At 43.6% G+C, this 26,056-nt stretch overlaps 5 protein-coding genes across 14 annotated transcripts in view; 2 read left to right on the top strand and 3 right to left on the bottom strand.

The window, feature by feature from the left end:
- ralgapb (Ral GTPase activating protein non-catalytic subunit beta) overlaps positions 1-5,175 on the bottom strand; it is a 38,365-nt gene extending 33,190 nt beyond the window's left edge. For all 6 annotated transcript variants that reach the window (XR_004897667.1, XM_036002386.1, XM_036002385.1 and 3 more), the window contains exon 1: positions 5,017-5,175. Coding sequence is in view for 5 of the 6 variants with exons in the window: in XM_036002386.1 (XP_035858279.1) it covers positions 5,017-5,172 (156 nt within the window). In the remaining variant the exon portion in view is untranslated. The remainder of the gene's footprint in view (positions 1-5,016) is intronic.
- Positions 1-26,056, top strand: part of LOC118495300 (nuclear factor 7, brain-like) — a 1,057,410-nt gene that overhangs the window by 908,043 nt on the left and 123,311 nt on the right. The window lies entirely within an intron of this gene.
- Positions 9,688-19,433, bottom strand: ctsa (cathepsin A). 3 transcript variants are annotated; one of them, XM_031317303.2, is made up of 15 exons: positions 19,162-19,433; positions 18,311-18,370; positions 17,133-17,323; positions 16,606-16,717; positions 16,485-16,535; positions 15,003-15,089; positions 14,770-14,925; positions 14,116-14,292; positions 12,989-13,077; positions 12,829-12,907; positions 12,351-12,496; positions 11,190-11,265; positions 10,791-10,880; positions 10,181-10,282; positions 9,688-10,023 (listed from the first exon to the last, which is right to left on the bottom strand). In XM_031317303.2, the coding sequence occupies exons 2-15, from the start codon at positions 18,332-18,334 to the stop codon at positions 9,940-9,942; spliced, it is 1,464 nt and encodes a 487-aa protein (XP_031173163.1). In that variant the 5' UTR covers positions 18,335-18,370; positions 19,162-19,433; the 3' UTR covers positions 9,688-9,939. The 3 variants fall into 3 exon arrangements, with proteins under 3 accessions (XP_031173163.1, XP_031173162.1, XP_031173164.1); XM_031317302.2 differs by having other exon boundaries at positions 19,185-19,433; XM_031317304.1 differs by lacking the exon at positions 19,162-19,433 and having other exon boundaries at positions 18,311-18,373.
- Positions 21,845-25,228, bottom strand: snrpb (small nuclear ribonucleoprotein polypeptides B and B1). Its single transcript, XM_031317326.2, has 7 exons — positions 25,059-25,228; positions 23,941-24,092; positions 23,478-23,589; positions 22,614-22,766; positions 22,403-22,532; positions 22,159-22,284; positions 21,845-21,994 (listed from the first exon to the last, which is right to left on the bottom strand). Exons 1-7 carry the CDS (start codon positions 25,059-25,061, stop codon positions 21,954-21,956), a joined length of 717 nt encoding a protein of 238 aa, XP_031173186.1. The 5' UTR covers positions 25,062-25,228; the 3' UTR covers positions 21,845-21,953.
- LOC116062619 (E3 ubiquitin-protein ligase RNF182) overlaps positions 25,710-26,056 on the top strand; it is an 11,956-nt gene continuing 11,609 nt past the window's right edge. For 2 of the 3 annotated variants that reach the window (XM_031317323.2, XM_031317322.2), the window contains exon 1: positions 25,710-26,014. The gene's annotated coding sequence lies outside the window, so the exon portion shown is untranslated. The remainder of the gene's footprint in view (positions 26,015-26,056) is intronic. The other variant, XM_031317324.2, reaches the window with a different exon arrangement.

Genomic DNA, 26,056 nt, shown 5'->3' with positions numbered 1-26,056 from the left:
ACACTAGATGCTTATCTGACAGTGCTATAGCTAAATTTAAGGAAGTTATTCCAACAGCACTAAACTCAGTACCGTGCCGTAATATAACAGAGGACCTTTATGTTAACTTTAGTCCCTCCCAAATTGATAATTTCGTAGACGCTGCTACGGCCTGCCTACGGACTTTAGACTCTGTTGCTCCTATCAAAAAGAAGATGATGAAGCAAAGGAAACTAGCACCTTGGTATAACTCCCAAACTCGCAAATTAAAACTCACGAAAATCTCACGAAAACTTGAAAGTAAATGGCGTTCCACCAAACTGGAAGAATCTCGTTTAGATTGGCAAGACGGTCTGAAAAATTATAGGAAGGCCCTCAGAAATGCCAGATCAGACTATTACTCAACACTAATAGAAGAAAATAAGAACAACCCAAGGTTTCTTTTCAGCACTGTAGCCAGGCTGACAGGAAGTCACAGCTCTATTGAGCCATCTATTCCTATAGCTCTTAGTGGTGATGACTTCATGAGCTTCTTTAATGATAAAATTATAACAATTAGAGATAAAATTCATCACCTTTTGCCCTCAACTTCTAACGGTTCACCTTTAAACGCAGGAGTGCTAGAAAGAACGACAAGACCTGACATAGACTGCTTTTTTCCTATAGACCTTCAACAATTAATGCTAAAGGTCTCTTCAGCTAAGCCATCTACCTGTCTCTTAGATCCCATCCCAACGAGGCTACTTAAAGAAGCATTACCCATGGTTAACACTTCATTACTAGATATGATCAATATGTCTTTATTAACAGGTTATGTACCGCAGTCATTCAAAGTAGCTGTGATAAAACCTCTTCTGAAAAAACCCACCCTCGATCCTGAGGTCTTAGCCAACTATAGACCTATATCTAACCTTCCCTTTCTCTCCAAGATCCTTGAGAAGGTAATCAGTTATGTGATTTTCTACATAGCAATAGCTTATTTGAGGACTTTCAGTCAGGATTTAGAAAGCATCATAGCACAGAGACGGCACTGGTGAAAATTACTAACAACCTTCTAACTGCTGCTGACAAAGGACTTGTCTCCATACTTAGATCTTAGTGCTGCATTCGATACTATTGACCATACCATCCTGTTACAGAGACTGGAACATTTAGTTGGCATTAAAGGAATCACACTAAACTGGTTTAAGTCCTATTTCTCTGATTGATCTCAATTTGTTAATATCAACAACAAATCCTCCAAGTACGCTAAAGTTACCCATGGCGACCTCAAGGCTCGGTGCTTGGACCAATTCTATTCTCCTTATATCTGCTTCCTCTAGGAAATATTATTAGGAAACACTCAATTAACTTTCACTGCTATGCAGATGACACCCAATTATACCTATCAATCAAGCCAGACAAAGAAACCGGTCAGTTAGTTAAACTTCAAGCATGCATTAAAGATATAAAAACCTGGATGACCTACAATTTTCTGCTGTTAAACTCAAACAAAACTGAAGTGATTGTGTTGGGCTCCAAACACCACTGAACTTCATTATCTAAAGATATAGCTAGTCTGGATGGCATTGTCCTGGCCTCCAGCACTACTGTCAGAAATCTAGGAGTTATTTTTGATCAGGATTTATCCTTTAACGACCATCTAAAACAAACCTCAAGAACAGCCTTTTTTCATCTTCGTAACATTGCCAAAACTAGGAACATCCTGTCGCAAAACGATGCTGAAAAACTAGTCCATGCATTCGTTACTTCCAGGCTGGACTACTGTAATTCCTTACTATCAGGATGCTCAAATAAGTCCCTTAGGACTCTCCAGCTGATCCAGAATGCTGCAGCACGTGTTCTGACAAGAACTAAGAAAAGAGATCATATTTCTCCTGTACTAGCTTCTCTGCATTGGCTTCCTGTAAAATCCAGGATTGAATTTAAAATCCTTCTTCTGACCTATAAAGCTCTAAATGGTCAAGCTCCTTCATATCTTGAGGACCTCTTAGTCCCTTATTGTCCCACTAGAGCACTACACTCCCAGAATTCAGAGCTACTTGTGGTTCTTAGAGTCTCTAAAAGTAGGATGGGAGGCAGAGCATTTAGCTATCAGGCTCCTCTCCTATGGAACCAGCTCCCAGTCTGGGTTCGGGGGGCTGACACCGTCACCACATTTAAGAATAAACTGAAAACTCTCCTCTTTGATAAAGCTTATAGTTAGGGAGTGAGGAGATCCAGAAATGCTTGTTACTAAACTAGCTCTGGGGAGTTTACTCCCTGGAGTCCTTATGTTCCTTTTCCCAGTGTTTTTCGTTGGATCTGGATGGCACCTAGACCTTGGTTTCAGCTGTCGCCGTGGTCCTGCTTCAGTTCACCCTGCTACGCTCCACGGTGCCCTGCTGCGTCCTGCTGAACCTGCTACATCCAGCCATGCCCTGCTGTGCCACGCTACGTACTGTAACGCCCTGCAGTGCTGTGCTATGACATGAACTACTACGACTACCATTTCTTAGTCACTGTTCCGTTATCTTCATTGTGACTATTATTTCCACTGTTCATCACATCCCCAACCGACACCGTCAGACACCGCCTACCAAGAGCCTGGGTCTGTCCCAGGTTTCTTCCTAAAAGAAGTTTTTCTCATTACTGAGGTTTCTTCCTAAAAGGAGTTTTTCCTCGCCACTATCGCACTGAATGCTTGCTCTTGGGGGAACTACTTGAATTGTTGGGGCTTTATGAATTATAGAGTGTGGTCTAGACCTACTCTATCTGTAAAATGTCTCAAGATAACTTTTGTTATGATTTGATACTATAAATAAAATTGAATTGAACTGAATTGAAATTAACAACTGTCCACACTCAGTGCGTTTACATGCAGTTTAAAAAAACAATAATATTCAGGTTGAGGCAATCCCCAGATTTCTCAAACGCCATGTAAACACCTTACCCCGGTTAAAATCAGAGTTCTAATAACTCGGTTAACAGAGGTAGAGAACTCCTTCAGTAACTGGGGGATTCCTGCATGTGTACACCTTAACCAGGCCATGATCGGTTTAAGCGTCTGCGCATGTTTCAACTGCCCCTCCCCACTCTCCTGGAGTGGTTTTTGAACCAGACACAATGATACCATACAACAAAACAGCATTGCCCGAATCAGCACGCCATCGGCAGCAAAGAGCCTGTCGTCCGTCTGTTTTACTCTCCGCTGAGGCAGCAGCGGACATCTGGAGATGGCTAAACCTGTTGTCCATCTCCGGGGCTGTCAACGCTGTGTCTCTGCAAAAAGGTGGAGGGAGCGAGCAGTCCCCGCTGTGGCCGCTGGCTAACGTTAATGTTAGTTAGCTAGCGAAGTTAACGTTATCATGAGCCGAACAAGCTGTCAGTCGTCTGGCTGGAACACTGTGCGTTCCTACGCTGTGACAAGAGTGTGTTAATGAAACAATAAGTTCTTACATTTGACTAATTTAGTGAATGGTCTGTGTCATGTTGATATAGATCAACCAGAAGAAAAAGCGTTGTGCTTTGGCAGAGCGCCATCTACTGTACCGGAGGTGGAGTTCCTTCGACAGGCGACACCACAGTGGTGGGACTTATCTCGACCGGCAATGAGACAGCCTACAGAGACGAGGTCTGCAAATGAACGGAATGGTGTGCAGTGAACAACCTGTCGCTAAACACCAAAAAGACAAAGGAGCTTATTATCGATTTCAGACGGCAACAGGACGAGCATAAGCCACTCAAAAGAGGAGAGGAGAGGGTCCGCAGGTCTCTGTGCCACAGCAGATCCTGCAGGTCTGTTAAAGAGAGTACTCACCCGTTCACCATAGGGCCTCAAAATGCTGCACCTCCAGACTGAGGAACAGCTTTTACCCCACAGTAAGGCATGGATACCCGACCCGAGCCCGATGGGTCCCGACGGTACCTGACAGGCCGGGCCGGGTTCGGACAGATATTTAGAAATGATGGTCGGGTTTGGGTCGGGCTCGGTCACATCAGCGTGATAAGGCATTTGTTGTAAAATGGTGCTGCGGCTCCTTTAAGAGAGCTCTGTGTGTGTGTAAAGTGGGCAGAAGAGAGAGAGAGAAAGAGGAAGCAGACGTGTAGATGTGACCGGAGCAGAGTTGGTGGAATAAGTTTAAGTTTTGTACACAGTGTGTGCGGTGTCCGAGATAAACTCCAGACTGAAAATCAAGTTCATTCATCGTCTCACCAGAAACAGGATTTTAACCCCGACGTTATATACCGTCGGCCCTCGAGGTAACCAGTCTCCCCTGGTGTTCTGATCACTGTCGGAATCGAAGCAAGCAGGAAAGGTTAACACATTGAACATTTTAAATTAAACACCTTATTAACGTGCGCTTGTTCCCCCGTGTGCGCTGATGACCTCATCTGTTGACATTTCCGAATGCCTTCCAGTTGCTTAATAAAAGCGGGCTTTCCACACAAACAAACGTACATGTGTCATTAGTATGAGGGAAAAAAAAAAAACGAGATTTTAACTGTGTCGGGCTCGGACATAAATATCATAATGCCTGACGGGCTCGGGTCGGGCTCGGACATAAATATCATAATGCCTGTCGGGCTCGGGCCAGGTTCGGACGGAAAAATTCGGCCCGATCTAGGCTCTACCCCACAGCCATACACAAACTGATACTCTCACCCCCCAATCCCCCCCTCCCTCCCCACTCCTCCACCACCACAATATTTGACATTGGTTGCTAATGTTACTTCATTCTTTGAATGTTTTAAACTAAAACTCTTCTGTGAATGATTTCTGGCTCAACTGTTGATCAAACACTCAACACGCTTACATATCAACACCTGAGAGTTTCCATAGAGGTCACACACACACACATACACACACACACACACACACACACACACACACACACACACACACACACACACACACACACACACAGAGAGAGACACACACGCTCTCACACACACACACACACACACACATATACACACACACACACACACACACACACATACACAGACACATACACACAGACACAGACACACACACACACACACACACACACACACCTGGCTGTCTGTGTGCAGCAGGCTGCGGGTGTCGGGGTTTCTCATGCCGGCTCGTAGGGGCTTCACCACGGCAACAGTAACGTCTCGGCCCACAGAGGGCGGGAAGCAACTGAGCACGCTCACATGGCCCCTCCCAATGCACACTGATTGGTCCATGTTTACCTGAGAGAAAGACAGTTTAATAAGTAAACAAGCGGTTTGTTTTTCAGTAAGGTTAAAGGGTCTCTGAATCAGAAAATCATTTATTGCCAAGAAACTTATTTGGAATTGACCTGGGTGGTTGGTGCATACATAAACATATTATAAACAAACACAGTAAGTACATCAACTTTAAATAAGCCAACATTGTGCCATTCATATGCATCTTCTTATCAGTGCAGACAGAAGAGCTGTGTAGCTTCTCAAACTTCTTCAATAATGTTCAACCTTTCAAACAACAGCGTAACAAAAAGTCTGTTTAAAGAGGAACAACGCTGTGCCTGTTTGACTGAATAACTATTTTATAATCTGTCACTATTAGATATAATAACTATTTTAGGAATCTGACCCAATCTGTCGACTTCCAGCTGTCCTGATGTCAGCATATTAAATATGAATATGTTCTAGTCTCTTCTCTCCTCTGAGACAGGAAACTCAAGATCTCTGAGTTGTGATGTCATCTTGGACTTTAGGAGACTGTGATCCACATTTTAGAGACACAACTACTGATCCATTCATCCAGAAGATAACCCACACATTAATCCACCGTGAAGATGCAGAACAAACATATATCAGAACAAAACTTCAGCTGATTACTGACATTAAGACTAGTATTTATGTCTGAAATGTTGTGTTTGAATATGTAAATGAGGCATAATCTAACGCTAACTTTGGGTGAATTTAGGAGAAATGAACAGACACAAGGAGACAAAGTGAGGGAGGATAGTTAGGGAAGATAAATAAAGTGATAATAATGTTTCTGTCTAGACTGAGATAAGCCTCTTACCTGCACAGGTGAGTCCAGGTGAGTGAACAACAGTCAGGTCACTCTGAAAGTCACAACTCACCTGCTGCTGCCTTCAGGGTCCGCTGGGAAACTTCAGCTCAAGTCTGAGGGTTTGAATCCTTTACTGTCTGATCTGTCTTTTCTATTTTCATTTATTCAACTAAAAACACTCAACTCGGAACGTTTGACTGATTCAAAACTATTCAAATTGTTCAGAGTAACGTTTTGTATAAAGTAATTTAACGCAAAACTCAAGTAAAAGTACAAGTATCATCCCAGAAATTACTTTGGTAGAAGTTTAAAAAAGCAAAAAACTTCTCTGACATTCAGGAATTGCTGCAAATTGAATTATAATTTCGGCCTGTTCTTGCAGTGTAGGGAAACCTGATCTATAACTACATGTATTAATAATATGTCCAAAACGGCAGGCATTACGGCACTCAGGGACAGCTTCGATATACCAGACCTATATAATAAGATTTAATAGAACTATATATTATATCCAAACAAGCCCTAGTGATAAAGTTATTATAGATAATTATAGATATTATAGATAAGATTATATATAATATTTATATAAAACACTTAGCTGTCTGACATTTCCCTCTGGAAACAGCCGGTTTCCCCCAGAGTGGCGAGGACCTGTATTTGGACCGGGATGGACCGGGATGGCACGGTTCCGGCGCGTTGTCCTCTCTACTGGACCCAATTTCAGTACATAGATCTAAGAGCTCAGCTTTAGGGAATCTAAATCGTCATATTAGGCATTAGTCATCGTCATGGTCCCTGAAGTCTCTCTCTCTCCTGATTCTTCCATTAGTGTAGTCCTCCTGCAGGTCCAGCAGTGCCAGCATGCAGCGTTACGCACAGGGGGGTCACCGCAGTATTTATATGTTTACAACATATTGTGATTGTTAACATCTCGCCAAAATCACAGCATCAACTAGTGGTACCCCCCCGAGATACAATCTGAAGACGAAAGAAAGTCTAATAGGCAAACCCACTTTTCTTCATGCAGGTTTTGTCACGAACAGTATTAAAGTTCGGACTGATAACGAGGACATTAAGTGTAACGATTGCGTGAGAGCTTAACGCTGTATTTCCAGACTGACATTTGATGATATATGCACAGTATTAAAGACATATTTAGTTATTTACACTGTGTTCTTTAGTTATCTAATGCTAGGGTATTTGATGCTATCCTCAGTGTTGGGAGTAACGCGTTACAAAAGTAACGCAATTACAGTAATGTATTCCTTTTTGCTGTAACGCAGTAATATAACGCATTACTAATTAAATTTCGGTAATATTATACTCGTTACAATCTCAGTAACGCGAGTTACAACGCATTTTAACGCAACATTTAGTGGTGCATTGTTTTTTTTAAAGAATTCACCAACACCGCGACACATTTCTTCACAGGAAAAAAAAAAGCCGTATTATTTTCCTGTCGCTGTATTCGATGGTTGAGATGACTGCAGAGACAAATACATTTGCGAGATGGATATTATTTTCAGGAGTTATTACGCTGCGTTGAAGTGAGCTGTCCTGTTTCTGTTCCCGTGGTCAGAACCAGAACCAGTGACGGTACGGACAGCATGTATGTCCCAACAGGTGACGGTACGTCAGCGGCTGACAGATATAAACATGTCGGGAATTAATGTTGAGGCTTGCTACACGTAAATATCATTGCATTTTATCAGCCGTGGAGAGTAACTCTGCCTGTAGTGGAATGGCTTCGAATGACGACCAAAAGCGCTTGTCTTTTACTGTGACCATTTACTGTTCAATATGTTGCAGTTTTACAAACAAGAAAGTGAACAACTTGAGCCTGACGGACATGTTGCATCCATAGACTGTATACTATTAATATAGTCTATGGTTGCATCTCAGTAAGCTAGCAAGAGTAGGCTACGCAACAGACAACTTCCGTGTAGCATACTTCAAAATAAAAGCACTTCCTGTGACGGTTCGCAGTAAAACTAAATTACTGTTAAATAAGGTTGTGTAGGCTACCTTTTCACAAATCAGCTGTAAATCAAGTACTGTAAATAATGTAAATAGTGAGTTTTAATCACACTATAATTGAACATTTCCTTTAGAGTGTTTTAACCTAAACATGAATTTCTTATTCAAGTGCTATAAACAAACATTTTACAACAATGTCGTACTTTTAATTGAGTATTTTCATTTTCTCCTACTTGCCTGTTATACGTTTTACTTATCTATTTTTTATAGCTTTGGTTACTTTGCATATTTATATTGATTATATAAAATATGAATAATCTATGATGTATTAAAGTGGATAAAGACGAGACTTTATTGATCCGGTGGTGAAATTCACAAGCTAGCTGCCAAATCAAACTTCCCCTGTTATTTTGGTGAAAGTAACTCAAAAGTAATGCAAAAGTAGTGTAACGCATTACAATTCAGAGACAGTAATATTGTAATATAACTAATTACTCTCAAATGACAGTAACTAGTAATCTATAATGTATTACATTTTGGAAGTAACTTGCCCAACACTGGCTATCCTGTATTCCATGGGGTCGGGTCATCTCCTCCTCCTGCGCTCCGTAGCGGACTCTGTGACGGTGATCAGCGCTGATTAAATATTAAGAACTATATTTTTATTTAAGATTTGAGTTTATGGAACACTTATCACTCAGTACAAGCGTAAATAGCACTGCTGGATTTAATCTTCATGGTAATGTGGATGATATGGAGAGGAAAAATGTCCGTGAGGCATCAATACTTGAATATATTACGAGTAATCATTATTCCCACATTTAGCCTACTTTCTGCAGTCTGACTTCAGTTCACCACCTCACCATCTGCGTCGCCAATTCCCATTGTCTCCAAAATGTGCGTACGCATGGATCAGAGTTTACGTGGAGACCACACATTCTCCCGTCATGTTTGGGTTTTATAAATCACAACCTTTGCGTGGGAAGTGGCGTACGCACATTTTCAGCCCCGTTTTGTGCGTACGCCACGTTTATAAATGAGAGCCCAGATATGTTCTGGGTTGGTAGTGAAGATCAGCTCACAGCAGCTTTTAGACATGTTTCTGTTGTTAGCAGACGGAATAGAAGAGGAGGAAACCTTCACACAATACAAGTCAACGGACAGAGGAGAGATGTATATATGTCTTTATTAACAGGTTATGTACTGCAGTCATTTAAAGTAGCTGTGATAAAACCTCTTCTGAGAAAACCCACCCTCGACCCTGAGGTCTTAGCCAACTATAGACCTATATCTAACCTTCCCTTTCTCTCCAAGATCCTTGAGAAGGTAGTCGCTAATCAGTTATGTGATTTTCTACATAGGAATAGTCTATTTGAGGACTTTCAGTCAGGATTTAGAAAACATCATAGCACAAAGACGGCACTGGTGAAAATTACTAACAACCTTCTAACTGCATCAGACAAAGGACTTGTCTCCGTACTTGTCTTATTAGATCTTAGTGCTGCATTCGATACTATTGACCATACCATCCTCTTACAGAGATTGGAACATTTAGTCGGCATTAAAGGAATCGCACTAAACTGGTTTAAGTCCTATTTCTCTGATTGATCTCAATTTGTTAATATCAACGATAAATCCTCTTAGATAGATAGATAGATATTATAATCTGAGATATTATCTGAATGCTCAGATGAAGTTGAAATGAAACCAAAAGTGTAAAGTTAAAGATAAAAACTTTATTTTCCCTTTAAAATCACTAAAAGAAAAAGTTTCACATTCAAAACATGACGGACTGGCGGCAGTGCTCGTTTCCACGGCAACGCGTTACCGGTGGAGTCGACCGGGAGGGAGAGCGACGTGATTGGCTGAGGTTGAGACGATTAATTTCCTGCAACAGTAATGTGGTGGCCAGGCAACACGGAGCAGGGCAGTGCTGATTGGCTGGCAGTGAGTACGGCGGCCTGAGAGGGTCAGTAGGGTTTCCTCTGGAGGAATCTGGAGAACATGGCGAAGGCTGCGATTGGTTTATCTGACGGGACCATGTGACCAGAACCCTGCAGGAACACAGACAAGACAAAGATCCTCTATAAGTAGCACACACAGACTCTTCCATAAAATCAGACACACAGGTTGTATCTCATGTCCTTTATCTGATAGCTCCTCGACTCCTCGGTCAGGAGGGATCACCGAGCACCGAGGGTCAGCCGTTACCTTGACGGTGAGGAAGGCGATGTTGTCGAACTCTTTGACAAATCCTCCGACCTGCTGACCGTCTTCATCGCCGTAGAGCCACGTACGCCGCTGCACCGCCACCTGACAGAGGAAACAGTTATTAACTGAAATCATCATTTTACACAGACATATATATATTATGTACTAACCCTAACCCACCTAGGGGGGGTTTGTTTGTTTGTTTGTTTGTTTGTTTGTTTGTTTGTATATATATATATATATATATATATATATACACACACACACACATACATACACACACACACACACACACACACACACACATATATATATATATATATAAAAACACAACTCACTGTTGACAAAGTTTCCTTTTGGAGACATAATTTGAAGTTGGAAAAAAGGTAATAAATTGCAATATACCCTTGAATATTACAATATGTTTAGGATCGCAATAATATCGTATTGTGACATAAGTAGCATTACGATATCCTGAGGATAATGAATGAGAAAAATGCTGTAAACTAAGAATGCTTTCAAAAATATAACCAATAATACTTTTTTTAATCAATTTACAAAATGCAAAGTGAGCGAAGAAAAGGACTCCATACGTTGGAGATGAAGTTACCTGCTGCTGCAGAGACTCAACAAACCACTCGTCCCCCATGAAGTTGCAGGCCATGTCCACGTCCCCGTTATACACCAGGACCCGGTACTTCTGCACAGAGAAACACCGTCAGCAAGGACACACTGGGTTTCTGGTTCTGTCTTCATGGCGTCTGCTTGTCTTCGGTCTGAACATTTAAACCCGTACGCTCTGCTCTCTCTAAGACATTTACATAGTGTTGATTAATGTTCGCTGTCCTTATGAAAAATATATGAAATGAAATGACATGACGGGAGAATACACTCATTACAGTTCAGAATAAAAGTGTCCAAACATTTGCCTGCTAAAACGTTTTATTAAATCAGTATTAAAAACACTCAACGTGTGGATGAAGTCTGGTGTAGTGTTGTGTTCACTGACCAGAGCAGAAAGCAGCTTCTGGTACTGTTTCCTGACGTCCAGGTACAGACGACCATAGTTCAGATTCACCTCAGAGCTGCAAAACACAGGGACAGAGACACAGAGACACAGAGACACAGAGAGACAGACAGAGTCACAGAGACACAGAGAGAGACAGATAGACCCAGTTAACAGTCAGCTGAGAGACAAAAGTTCAAAGTGTTTTTCAGAGAGATGGTCTCTCTGTAATCTGTTTACAAACTTTATTCAAACGTCTGAATGACATTAAACTTCACACTGACTACGTTTACATGCACTACGTACCTAATTACAATAACGTTACTGTAACTGAGTAGTTTTTTGTGTACTTATACTTTTAAAGTAGTATGTAATCTGTACTTTTACTTCAGTAGGTTTTGTTTGAAGTGTTGTACATTGCTACATTTTAAAATCACATCTGTTACTGAGTAAAAAAAATTATCGAAATAAAAAAATGCAAGAAAAGAAATGGCTCCCCGGTAACTGCAGAGAATGATGTTTGTCTGTTGGATAAGTCAGACTGAGCTAAAAGCTAACCCCCGTCACTGCCCGATGGGAGTTGAGTGCAGATGTGAGTTGTGCATGCTCAGATTTAAACGGTTTACAGCATAATGCCAAGGGATCCGGATTCAGCAAACGTTTTAGCTATCTATGATTGTTTGATTGCTAACGTTAGCTCAAAACACCATTCAAGTGACATTCTTTGTTGTGTCTGATTGCTAACTTGTAGCCAGCAGTGAACCAACTTCGTTATTAGGTCCATTTTTAATGTATTGACATTACAGAAGTCTCTTGTTAGCAGGTTCTTGGAGGCTACTTCAGCCTCTCATCTACAACTGACATCAGGGATCGTGCCGTGAAAATGTGATGCCTTACGCTAAATAATAAGTTACTGCTATGTAATGTACCTATCTCATTATTCTGTGGCTAACAGCAGAACACATCTGCGTGAAATCTGTCATTGTTGCAAAGTGACGCATGCACAACTCACATCTGCACTTGACTCACATCAGGTAGTGACACCCTGGAGACAGAGCTGGACGTGAGAGACTACGCAGCATGTTAAGGTACGCAGAGTCTCCCGGGTTCCCTGAGTGTCTCCCGAGTTCCCTGAGTGTTTCCAGATGTGTTGGGGTGTGTTACCTGCAGATGGCCCAGTCCAGGGCATCGCGACTGATGTGCAGTGCTGCTCTGACATACGGGTTGTTCAGGTAGAGGTTGGAGGGGGTGGAGTTAGTGCAGGGCGGGTCCAGACGCACCGACCGCTGCAGAGACACAGCTCGCAACTTCTACAGAACCACAGGAGAACTGGTGTTATTAAGAGACAAGGGAAGCCACAACATCAGGAGCATAAGCCCCACCCCCTGGCAGCGGTCATAAGCCAAGCCCCCCCTGGTGACCAACTTTTAAAAAATGAAAGATTTCTTATTTCTCGTAATATTCCAAGGGGGAGGGCTTCACTTTGTACAGCGGGAGGATCTTCCGAAACAGACCGTAGTTACCCTCACAATCACATCATCAAAACACACACAAGAGGCTTTATTTTCATTGCTTTTTCCAACATTTATTCAACGTTTTTGGCCCTTTTTGCCGACGTTTTGGCTGTTATTATCCGACTGACCTGGTTCCAGAGCCGAGTGGACTTATGGTTGATGAACCAGTTCCCCAGGTCTCTGATCACCAGCTCACCTCCTTCCTCACTGACAAACACAAAGAGGAAACAGGAAGTCAACCTCTGAGGTCACACTGGACTCTGACAGCGTGATGATGTCAGAGGTTACCTGGTTCTGCCGACTCCACCGGGACACGGAGCGTACAGGTTATACATGTTGAGTCCTGAAGCGTAGACGATGTGCTGAACTTCAGACAGCTGCAGAACACACACACACACCTTTATAAAAAGGTACTCAAAGGCACACACCCAAATATAGACCCAGCATACACCCAAGTATAGACCCGCTATTAACCCAGTATAGACCCAGTATAACCCAGTCTAGACCAAGCATACACCCAGTATACACCCAGCATAGACCCAAATATATACCCAAATATAGACCCAGCATACACCCAAATATATACCCAAATATAGACCCAGCATACACCCAAATATATACCCAAGTATAGACCCAGCATACACCCAGATATATACCCAAGTATAGACCCAGCATACACCCAAATATATACCCAAGTATAGACCCAGCATACACCCAGATATATACCCAAATATAGACCCAGCATACACCCAAATATATACCCAAATATAGACCCAGCATACACCCAAATATATACCCAAATATAGACCCAGCATACACCCAAATATATACCCAAATATAGACCCAGCATACACCCAAATATATACCCAAATATAGACCCAGCATACACCCAAATATATACCCAAGTATAGACCCAGCATACACCCAAATATATACCCAAATATAGATCCGGCATACACCCAAATATATACCCAAATATAGACCCAGCATACACCCAAATATATACCCAAGTATAGACCCAGCATACACCCAGATATATACCCAAGTATAGACCCAGCATACACCCAAATATAGACCCAGCATACATCCAAATATATACCCAAATATAGACCCAGCATACACCCAAGTATAGACCCAGCATACACCCAAGTATAGACCCACTATTAACCCAGTATAGACCCAGTATAACCCAGTATAGACCAAGCATACACCCACTATAGACCCAGCATAGACCCAAATATAGACCCAGCACACACCCAAATATATACCCAAGTATAGACCCAGCATACACCCAAATATATACCCAAATATAGATCCAGCATACACCCAAATATATACCCAAATATAGACCCAGCATACACCCAAGTATAGACCCAGCATCGACCAAGTATACACCCAGTATATTTGTGACTCACGCTGATGGAGCAGTTCTGATTCTGGTTGTCGTAGAAGTTACACTTCCCGTCTGAGCAGCAGAAGGTCTGCAGCTGGCTCCAGAGCCGGCTGCCCAGCAGGCCGTGGTAGTAGGCGAAGAACACCAGAGAGTTATCGTTCATCTCGTAGCTCGACATGCCGTTCCCCACCGCCACACCCTGGAACACATTACATCACACCTCGCTAATGTTAGCATCGCAGGGGCTAGTGTTAGCATTGCAGGGGCTAATGTTAGCATCGTAGAGGGCTAGTGTGAGACAGGCAGAGGTCTGTGTGAGACAGGCAGAGAGGGAACGTTAATGTCAACAGAGAGAAGCCAGGGATGAAGAGAGGGAGAAAGAGGGAGTCAGAGCGACAGCAGCGTCACATTTTACACAACTGATTAATTAGTACGCAGCAGACCCAGTGTGGAAGGTTTCTGTGAAAAATTTGATAAAATTTGATAAAGACCAATAAGAAAAAAATCCAGATGAAAATTTCAGGCAAGGTCCTTTTACCTGCAAGTTGAGGCTGGCGTCTTCCATCACCCTCTCGGCGAGCGTGTAGGGTTAGTGTTAGCATGTACCTGTGTGTTAGCCTGTAGTGTTAGCATGTTAGCCTGTCCCTGCAGTGTTAACGTATAGCGTTAGCTGTACCTGCAGGTTGAGACTGGCGTCCTCCATCACCCTCTCGGCGAGCGTCGGGATGTAGATTCCTGCGTAACTCTCTCCGGTCAGGAACAGCTGGTTCTTGCTGAACTCGGGGAACAGACGGAAGAACTCCTTCAGAGCCAGGTAGTTATTCATCGACACCTGAGGACAGAAACAACAAACACGTTACCACGGCGACCTGTGAGCCAATCAGGAGCCGGTTTCAGCGTGTCACTGACCTCGGTGTCATTGGTGGTGTAGTTCTTATCGTCGGAGTAAGAGAAGCCAACGCCAGCGGGAGACTCCAGGTACAGCACGTTGGCAATCTGCTCCCAAACACACAAACAACTTGATCACAAATAAATACAGGTTTACTTAATCTGGAGCATATGTTCCCATGCACTACTGTCTGAGTGTCTGACAACATTATGGGATGGATCCCTACAAAGATAGACCTTCATGTTAAAGAGTAAGATCCTTTTAGTTTAACATGAAACAGCCCCGAAATCACCATCACCAAACCCACCAGACTCCATGTAAATAATCAAGACTTTTAGTGTGTATAGAGCCAGCATATCTCCACCAGACTCCATGTAAATAATCAGGACTTTTAGTGTGTATAGAGCCAGCATATTTCCACCAGACTCCATGTAAATAATCAGGACTTTTAGTGTGTATAGAGCCAGCATATCTCCACCAGACTCCATGTAAATAATCAGGACTTTTAGCGTGTATAGAGCCAGCATATTTCCACCAGACTCCATGTAAATAATCAGGACTTTTAGTGTGTATAGAGCCAGCATATCACCAGACTCCATGTAAATAATCAGGACTTTTAGTGTGTATAGAGCCAGCATATCTCCACCAGACTCCATGTAAATAATCAGGACTTTTAGTGTGTATAGAGCCAGCATATCTCCACCAGACTCCATGTAAATAATCAGGACTTTTAGCGTGTATAGAGCCAGCATATTTCCACCAGACTCCATGTAAATAATCAGGACTTTTAGTGTGTATAGAGCCAGCATATCTCCACCAGACTCCATGTAAATAATCAGGACTTTTAGTGTGTATAGAGCCAGCATATCTCCACCAGACTCCATGTAAATAATCAGGACTTTTAGTGTGTATAGAGCCAGCAATCTCCACCAGACTCCATGTAAATAATCAGGACTTTTAGCGTGTATAGAGCCAGCATATTTCCACCAGACTCCATGTAAATAATCAGGACTTTTAGTGTGTATAGAGCCAGCATATCACCAGACTCCATGTAAATAATCAGGACTTTTAGTGTGTATAGAGCCAGCATATCTCCACCAGACTCCATGTAAATAATCAGGACTTTTAGTGTGTATAGAGCCAGCATATCTCCACCAGACTCCATGTAAATAATCAGGACTTTTAGCGTGTATAGAGCCAGCATATCTCCACATGTAAATGGGTGAATTAAGGGTTTATTTCAACCAAACCAGAGTGATTGTTGGAACAGTGGAAAGATGAACCAAGACGGCTTTTGATAGTTTGATTTAGTTTCTGTCCACTTTGAATGAAGTGTGTTTTACCATGATAAAAGTCCTGATTATTTACATGGAGTCTGGTAGGTTTGGTGATGAAAGATGGTTGTTCCCATCACTCACTCAGACTCAGAAACATGGAAAAAGGGCCCAGGTTGAAGAAGTAAGAGCTTCCCTTTAACCGATGAGGCGTCTGGAGTAACTGACCTTGTTCCAGGAGTACGGGTTGTACTGCAGCGAAGAGCCGTCGTCCTGGATCTGAAACAACAGATCAGAGGTCAGCAGGTCAGCTGTGACATCACAGTGACATCACAGTGAGGCGACCTACCAGGAAGGGTCCGTGCTCCGTCAGCAGTCCATCCAGAGAGCTGCAGCCAGGGCCGCCGTTCAGCCACAGCACCACCGGGTCAGAGGCCGGCCTCTGCTGGGACTCCACGAACCTGAACACAACACGCAGGTTAACATGAACCTGAACACAACACGCAGGGTAACACAAACACAACACGCAGGGTAACATGACCCTGAACACAACACGCAGGGTAACATGACCCTGAACACAACACGCAGGGTAACATGACCCTGAACACAACACGCAGGGTAACATGACCCTGAACACAACACACAGGTTAACATGACCCTGAACACAACACGCAGGGTAACACAAACACAACACGCAGGGTAACATGACCCTGAACACAACACGCAGGGTAACATGACCCTGAACACAACACGCAGGGTAACATGACCCTGAACACAACACACAGGTTAACATGACCCTGAACACAACACACAGGGTAACATGACCCTGAACACAACACACAGGGTAGTCAGGGTTAGTGAGTCTGAGGGACTGACCAGTAGTGCAGGTGTTTTCCGTTGGCTACATTCAGGTACCCCGAGTAATGTCGGAAACTGGGCTGTTTCTGCAGACCGGGCAGGTAGGTCACCTCGTCTGCAGACGGAGACGCTGCAACGCCGCCTCGGTCCCCACGTCCGTCCCCGCCCAGCAGGGAAGACAGGAAGACACACAACACCAGCCGCTGCATCTGAAATACAACAGGAAGTGACATCTGAAACACAACAGGAAGTGACATCATCACCCAGCAGGGGGGACAGGAAGACAACACCGCTGCATCCGGAACGCAAAAGCTAAAAAACATCGGAAAAAAGTGGACAAAAACATTGATAAAAAAAATAATTGTGCTGCACATGGAACACAACAGGAAGTGACATCATCAACAGGACGTCTCGTCTTCTGGCGGCCAGAGGAGGAAAACATGAACTAAATGAGACACGGTTACCCTGGAGACGGCGTTTAAAAAGGTCCAATGTGTGGGAGTTTCTCCCACCTAGTGTTGAGATCATATGTCATCAACTCTCTCACCACGCAGTTCAACGTATTTCTAGATGGAGCATGAATATGGAGCGTCTACCCCAGTTCATGTGAAATGGTAAATTCCAGCCAATAGGAATCCTCTGAATTGATGGTGGAGGTAAACATTCATGAAAAAGGACAACACAGATTTTGATAATGAACGACTAAACACGTTACACACGGGAGCTTTAACAGCGAGAGCACACAAAAATAGAAATGAAATCTGTTTCTTGACAACTCAAATGTTAACTTTTAATTCATACTGTGACATAATGTATGATGTCACATACGCCGAAAAGTGCTTAAAACCACTTACAAAGGGTTTAGGGTTCATCCCTCAAGAAAAAAATAAGCCGTTTGAAATCATTTTGGAGCATTAATATCATTAATGTGTCCAAATAGTTGGCAACTAAACATGATGATGGTAGGGGAAACCCTGCCTATTTTAGTTTCTGTTTCTGTATTTAAATGTATTTCTTATATATTGTTTGTGTATGCACTAATCACTAAGGCAATAAACTCCTTTCTGATTCTAATCTCCTTTCTGATCTTTTTTAAATCCATGGTTAGAGAATGAAGGTTAAAATGTGGTATTTTTTAATTAAGTTTGGTGGAGAACACTGGCAGCAGACAGACAGACACATCCGAGTTTATTCACCTTTCCAGCTGGTTTCAGTCTCATTAAATCCTCTCTGGTTCCTTCAGACAGCAGGGGGCGCTACAGGGACAGGGACAGACACCAGAACAACAGGAATATCTTAAAACTGGTTGTCTGGGAGCCGAATTAATCACAAGAAGTTACTGATTCATAATATGTCTCAGTCTGGATTGATAAAGTGATCATTTTCACACAGGGAAGAAATCAATATTACATGTGGGTATTGTTGAATAGAGTTCGGCGTGCATAGGAAATATTCGGTTAGAAAGGGAGCTGTTTCTCTGTCAGACTAACTTAGTGAGTCTAATACTCCATAGATTAGATGAAGGGGATAATGACCGAGTGAGAAAATACGTTACAATATTGTTATAATACTGTAATCTTGGATTAAGTTTGGCGACCATAACCGCAGATTCGTTAACGTTACAATAATAAGGAACGAGACAAACACGTGATGTTGAACGGAAGTAGTGTTTGTGATTGATTTTCTGTCAGCCGAATTCATCTCGGAAAGATTCCGATTCAGAACGAGTTCAACATGCGTTTAGTTAACAAAGAGCTTCAGCACAGTGGAGAGATTTCTACTGAATTCAGTTCTTACTGAACGGAGTCCGGCAGACAACACGACACTGAACGTTTACACCCGTTTAATACGGCACTGGTTCTACTACAGAACGCTTCAAGTTGAAAACAAACACTCAGGAAGTCCAAACGTTTAAAAATTCATTTAAAACCCGCTGAGCCCACTTTATGTTCATGTTTAGAACCCGGAAGTGCTCAGGCTAGCTGCTAGCTGCTAACACACAGAAACAAAGTAAAAACAAAGTAAAAAGATTCAGAAACTCTCTCACCTGTCTGTCTGTCTCCTGTTCACCTGCCTGTCTGTCTCCTGTTGACCTGTCTGTCGCTCCGCAGTGGGCTCGGCGGGACCGGACCAGAGACAGTATATAGAAGGACCGGAGCTGCCGAGTTTAAAATCTCAGAAGGAAAAATAATCTCAGAAAGTCACATGAGTGCAGGTCACATGACCGCAGCTCACGTGACCCCGCCCACCTGACTTTTTTTAATGCGTTATTTACAAATTCCCAACCATAGACTGTTAATATACAGTCTATGCACTGCCGCTTTCTGACCGGAGGGATTTTTGCAGTCCCTAGAACATAAAATGTATTATTATTTTAATTAAATTACTTAATTATTATTAAGTTCCTCTGACCACAGTTCCTGTAACTCTTTCAGCTCCTACTTCAGGGCACGCTCTTTCCTCTTTTCCCTTTTCAGCATAGGTCAACGAGGGTCTCACACACACACACACACACACACACACACACACAAGTCCACAGCGCAGCAGGCAGAGGCGGGGGAGAGAGAGATATCCTTTTCTCTTCGGGAGACTTGTTTAAATTATGACAAATATGCTATATACATTAGATTTAGTATTTAGTTCATACTTTTCTTGGTATATTAGTTTTCTGATTTTAACCCTATAAAGAGCGTAGTTGCCGTGCTTACATCACTCCTTACCCCTCCTACCAGTCCCTATGGCCACTGGGCCAAAAGGAAACTTTATCAACATCTGTTTAATCAAAAGACATCCATGTCTCTGTTTGTTCATCTCACCTCACTGTTACTGCTGCAAAATGGGATTGTCTAGCAGACCAACACACATACGTATATATATATATATACAGTGAGGAAAATAAGTATTTGAAAACCCTGCTATTTTGCAAGTTCTCCCACTTAGAAATCATGGAGGGTCTGAAATTGTCATCGTAGGTGCATGTCCACTGTGAGAGACATAATCTAAAAAAAAAAATCCAGAAATCACAATGTATGATTTTTTTACTATTTATTTGTATGATACAGCTGCAAATAAGTATTTGATCACCTGAGAAAATCAATGTTAATATTTGGTACAGTAGTCTTTGTTCGCAATTACAGAGGTCAAACGTTTCCTGTAGTTTTTCACCAGGTTTGCACACACTGCAGGAGGGATTTTGGCCCACTCCTCCACACAGATCTTCTCTAGATCAGTCAGGTTTCTGGGCTGTCGCTGAGAAACACGGAGTTGGAGCTCCCTCCAAAGATTCTCTATTGGGTTCAGGTCTGGAGACTGGCTAGGCCACGCCAGAACCTTGATATGCTTCTTCCAGAGCCACTCCTTGGTTATCCTGGCTGTGTGCTTCGGGTCATTGTCATGTTGGAAGACCCAGCCTCGACCCATCTTCAATGCTCTAACTGAGGGAAGGAGGTTGTTCCCCAAAATCTCGCAATACATGGCCCCGGTCATCCTCTCCTTAATACAGTGCAGTCGCCCTGTCCCATGTGCAGAAAAACCCCCCCAAAGCATGATGCTACCACCCCCATGCTTCACAGTAGGGATGGTGTTCTTGGGATGGTACTCATCATTCTTCTTCCTCCAAACACGGTTAGTGGAATTATGACCAAAAAGTTCTATTTTGGTCTCATCTGACCACATGACTTTCTCCCATGACTCCTCTGGATCATCCAAATGGTCATTGGCAAACTTAAGACAGGCCTTGACATGTGCTGGTTTAAGCAGGGGAACCTTCCGTGCCATGCATGATTTCAAACCATGACGTCTTAGTGTATTTCCAACAGTAACCTTGGAAACGGTGGTCCCAGCTCTTTTCAGGTCATTGACCAGCTCCTCCCGTGTAGTTCTGGGCTGATTTCTCACCTTTCTTAGGATCATTGAGACCCCACGAGGTGAGATCTTGCATGGAGCCCCAGTCCGAGGGAGACTGACAGTCATGTTTAGCTTCTTCCATTTTCTAATGATTGCTCCAACAGTGGACCTTTTTTCACCAAGCTGCTTGGCAATTTCCCCGTAGCCCTTTCCAGCCTTGTGGAGGTGTACAATTTAGTCTCTAGTGTCTTTGGACAGCTCTTTGGTCTTGGCCATGTTACTAGTTGGATTCTTACTGATTGTATGGGGTGGACAGGTGTCTTTATGCAGCTAAAGACACCTGAAAAGGTGCATCTAATTTAGGATAATAAATGGAGTGGAGGTGGACATTTTAAAGGCAGACTAACAGGTCTTTGAGGGTCAGAATTCTAGCTGATAGACAGGTGTTCAAATACTTATTTTCCTCACTGTGTGTATATATATATATATATAAATAAAAAAATAATAGATCCATACTTGGCGTCTGTGTATCGATACAGTATTGCCACAGAAAATATTGCGATACTATGCTGTATGGATGTTTTCCCCCCCACCCCTAGTAATTATCACATTTAACCAATATTTAAGATGTGTGAAACACTATTTGAGTGAAATGATTATCAGAAATAATTTAAAAAGAGACTAAAATGTTCGGACTAAAACTTGACTAACAAAAACAGTGAATATATGTGAATGACTAAATATGACTCAAACTAACAAGGACATTTGGCACATAAGACTAAGACTAGTCACACTAGTTGATTCAATATCAGAGTTCATCTGAGCGCTGATTGGTCCAGACTTTTATTGAACTGGTTACCATAGAGACTGAACAGAAAGCAGAATTTAAACCATCCTGAAGAAACTTTATTAAAAAAAAAAAAACACAAACTGAAGATTTAAAAAACAGAAAACAAAATCTATACAGCAGGCGAGTGTGAGGGGGGGGGTTCCTCAGGGCCGGGGGGGTGGTCTCATCCCGGGAGGAGGCGGTCCTGAAACACAGAAGGTCACATGATTAATCACACCGGCACCAGAGACCCAAAACTACCTCAGAGACTCAATGTACGCCTGTCTGATTTTATGTAAAGTCCCTAAATGTTTCATCGCATTACCTCTCGTGTCTGATTTTACTCAAAGTTCCTAAACGTGTCATTACCTCTCATGCCGGGTGGCGGCGGCCTCATGCCTGGGGGGGGCATCCCCATCGGGGCTCCTCTGCCTGGAGGCATCCCCATTGGAGGACCCATCGGTGGGCGCATGCCGGGGGGCGGGCCCATCATACCTGCAAGGGGAGGGGCCAGGGAAACAGCCAATCAGCACACAACAGGCTCAGCTCTAAATGAGTAAGTTCAGCCTCCCTTTTCTTATGCTATGACAGCCAATCAGAATCCTGCGTCTACCTGGGGGTGGGGCTCCCCGGCCCATTGGGGGCGGGGCTCCGCGGCCCGGCGGGTACTGGGTGGGAGCGCCGGCGATGCTGGCTCCGGCTGCTGCCGCTGCAACCGTCCCTCTGCCCTGCGGCGTCATCACCTGCAGACAGACAGGAAGCCGTTATCACCTGAATACTCACACACGGACGCGCACGGCGCCGGGTAATGTTGCCATGGTTACCTGCTGCGAAGGTCCGCCCACTCCTCTCACGGGGCCGGCGAGTCCGGCCGGGGCCTGAGGCATCGGAGCGCCGGCCGGGACACCACGACCCGCCGCACGGCCCACACCGGGACCTCCAGCCACACCGGCCAATGGGACGCGAGCTATTCCCGTCTGAGGGGAGAGAGAGAGAGAGAGAGAGAGAGAGAGATATATATATATATATATATACACACACACACACGTTAATAACTGATCTTAAACTATGGAAATGTGCTTTGGCAATACTATGGGTCAATATGGTCATACTAATACAGGCTCTTTGAATTTGAGTGAGTCAGAGAGAGAGAGAGAGAGAGAGAGAGAGAGACAGAGAGAGAGAGAGAGAGAGAGAGACACAGACAGAGACAAAGAGAGAGAGACAGCGAGACACAGACAGAGCGAGAGAGACAGACACAGAGAGAATGACAGAGAAACACAGAGAGACAGACAGAGACAAAGAGAGACAAAGAGAGAGAGACAAAGCGAGAGAGACAGACACAGAGAGAGAGACACAGAAAGAGAGACCGAGACAGAGACAGACAAAGAGAGAGAGACAGACAGAGACAGCGAGACACAGACAGAGCGAGAGAGACAGACAGACACAGAATGACAGAGAGAGAGAGACACAGAGAGAGACAGAGACAGACAGACAAAGAGAGACCGAGACAGACAGAGACACAGACAGACCGAGAGAGAGAGACAGAGAGATGATGAAATAAGTTTAGATTATTTAAAGATGTCAGCATGTTCATGGTGTCTGAGTCGAAACGTTTAATATATTTCTATATATGATGATAAAGTGTTTCATAATGAAACATTTCAGTGAGTCTGATTGGTTCTTACATCTTTAGGGGGCGGGCCCTCGACAGTCATGGAGACCAGGTTCTCCCCCCGCAGCAGAACCAGACCCAGAACCCTCTTCTCCTCTCGCTCCGGCTGCTTGGAGTTCTTCGGCCTGGAGAACACAAACACACAGCCATTACCCAGCATGCCTCAGGGCTGACCCCAGACAACCAGGACAGTGTAGAAGAAAATGAAGGCTTTCTGGAACAGTTGTAGTCTCATCTCCTGGTTCCTGTTCACTAATTAAGTTCCTAGTATCCTCTCTGTCTCCCTAATAATGAGCCTGTCTACCTTCTGGGTGTAGCTCCGTGTTAAAACAGAGCAGCTTCAAATAGTTTGAGCAGACGCCATTGGGTCAATCTACTCCCATAGTTGGGAACCAAATGAGGGAGATTTGGCCCAGCCTACCGGGTGAATAAATGTGTGTGTTGACGACCTTTAACCTCCGAGTTGCGAGACTTACTTGATCTTCCTGAACTCGTCACAGTCACACAGGATGAGGTTCATGTGTTTGTCGAAGGCCTTGAAGGTGCCGATGAAGATACGGCCGTCCTGCAGAATGCACCTCATCCTGAAGTCAATATGCTGCAGCATCTTACTGCTCTTACCCACCGTCTGGAACCAACCAATCAGAGACAGACACTATGACATCAGCACCAACACAGGACCAGAGAGCATCAGACGGACCCTTTGACTACCAAACACACACACCCACCCCCCCCCCCCCCGAGAGACACAGACACCAAGAGAGAGAGACACAGACACACACAGTATTCTCATAAAGCCACCAGCGCCCCAGTATTAACTTCAGGCCACTGACGTAGGCAGAGAGCTCTGCGTGGAGCCTCCAGCCAACCACACATCAGACTTAAGTCTTCCTCAAACGAGTAAAAACACTGCACGGGGGGGGGGTATTAAACAGGTAGAGCACGTGCTCGCACACAACAGGGGGTTACGTTTGGTCTGGCTGAACGTGCTCCAGGAGTTAAAGATGGCCGACCTCTATCAGTGCTGTAAACAACAACAACCAGGTCAGACACACTGACATATAAACCGATAGTTAACCCTGAGTACAGTGACTCTACGGGTCAATACTTTACTACTGGATGCATTCACATCGACGCATGCGCAGTATCGGTACCGGTAGCTTGTAGCTCCGTTAGCATGTAGCTAAGAGGTTATACTATTATATTCTGTTAGTGTCGCTAGACCCGGAAAACGTTGGGCGCCGGTGTGAACAAACATTAAGCCGGTAAATGTTACGTTAACGGCGCAGTTAAAACAAACATGGAGGCAGTTTTCATTCATGAAACCGAAGTTATCACAACACCGCAGCGTTAACGTTTAACGGGCTAAACGCGGCGTTTACAGGCAGAAAGTCGTTAACGGAGCGACAGACTGAAGATTAACGGATTACTGAGGAGATATCTGAGGAGTTTAACAACTTTTGAGCGCAAGCGAGGAGGCTGACGATGAACCGACGTTCATCCAAATCTTCCGCCATTATTACAGTCAAACCGTATAAATCCGGTTACCCCCGCAGCCCACAGGCAGCGGACACTCCGCCCGGTAAACACTCACCATGTTCGCGGTTCTGATGGCTCCGATTCAGACGGATTCACCGAACAAACCCAAAAAATTTAACCTGCGGAGTTCCCGCCGCCAGGCTCTTCTTTATCAGAGATTCACAGGAAGTGACGTGCAGCAGCGGGAGTGTTCCAACCCAAACAAGGACACACAGTAAAGAGTTCCTACCTTCACACACATGGTTCCCTCTGTGTAACGGTTTATTCAATAAACACACATATTTTTTAACTTTATTTACAAACAGATTAAATGTTTGAGACACTTAAAACTATAAATAATAAAAAAAAAAACAACGGGTCGTCTTATTACAATAATACATACTTTTATTTATTTCCAGGGATTTAATTTTATAACTTAAACTCTCAGTTTTAAGTATTCATTATTTAATTTTTTCTAGTTAATTTTTTTATTGTACAGACGTTCTGATACAAAGGTACAAACATATACATAGATTAGACATTAATAAACAGGGACACAAGAAAAAAAACATATAAATAAATAAATAAATAAAGGGCTGGAAGGGTTACATCTACGGCCGGAAGTTACGCAAAATTACGCGAAATCTAGACAAATACAGTCATATACATTTAAACCCTTTCTGTCAGGGAGAGATCCTAACGGAATGAGTGGTGTTGCTGTTAGCTGGATCCCTTCTAGCTTGTTGCCATGGTAACTCCGTCTCCTGCTGCCGGCTGCGCGCTGCAGTGAGTCAGTGAGCAGCAGAGACACAGAGGACAGACGGGGAGTCACCGACAGACACCGACGGACCGGAGACACTACGGTAACCGTTAGTCTGTTAGCCTGTTAGCTCTCCCGCTGCTGCTGAGGGAGGACCATAGACCGTATATCAGAAGGGAGGACGAGGACGAGGACTCCCTCACCGTTACTGAGACTGATGACGACCAACGGCCGCAGTGTTGCTTCAGCCTGACACACTCCAACTTATACAGGTAGGTATATATATGTATATTATATTATATTATGTATTATAC

Source organism: Sander lucioperca, chromosome 6 (genome assembly GCF_008315115.2).
Source record: "Sander lucioperca isolate FBNREF2018 chromosome 6, SLUC_FBN_1.2, whole genome shotgun sequence".
Classification (NCBI taxonomy): domain Eukaryota; kingdom Metazoa; phylum Chordata; class Actinopteri; order Perciformes; family Percidae; genus Sander; species Sander lucioperca.
This window is presented reverse-complemented; position numbering and strand designations above follow the sequence as displayed.

Bases quoted from the DNA above. Each gene is read 5' to 3' on its own strand.
- snrpb (XM_031317326.2), bottom strand. The intron at 23,590-23,940 runs GTAAGTCTCGCA...TGTGTTCTCCAG, and splicing joins GACGAGTTCAGGAAGATCAA to GCCGAAGAACTCCAAGCAGC. The intron at 22,533-22,613 runs GTAACCATGGCA...GTCTGTCTGCAG, and splicing joins TGGGCGGACCTTCGCAGCAG to GTGATGACGCCGCAGGGCAG.
- ctsa (XM_031317303.2), bottom strand. From the start codon at position 18,334: ATGAGACTGAAACCAGCTGGAAAG. The intron at 16,718-17,132 runs GTCAGTCCCTCA...TGTTGTGTTCAG, and splicing joins GGAAAACACCTGCACTACTG to GTTCGTGGAGTCCCAGCAGA. The intron at 14,926-15,002 runs GTCAGTGACACG...TTCTGTCCTCAG, and splicing joins ACACCACCAATGACACCGAG to GTGTCGATGAATAACTACCT.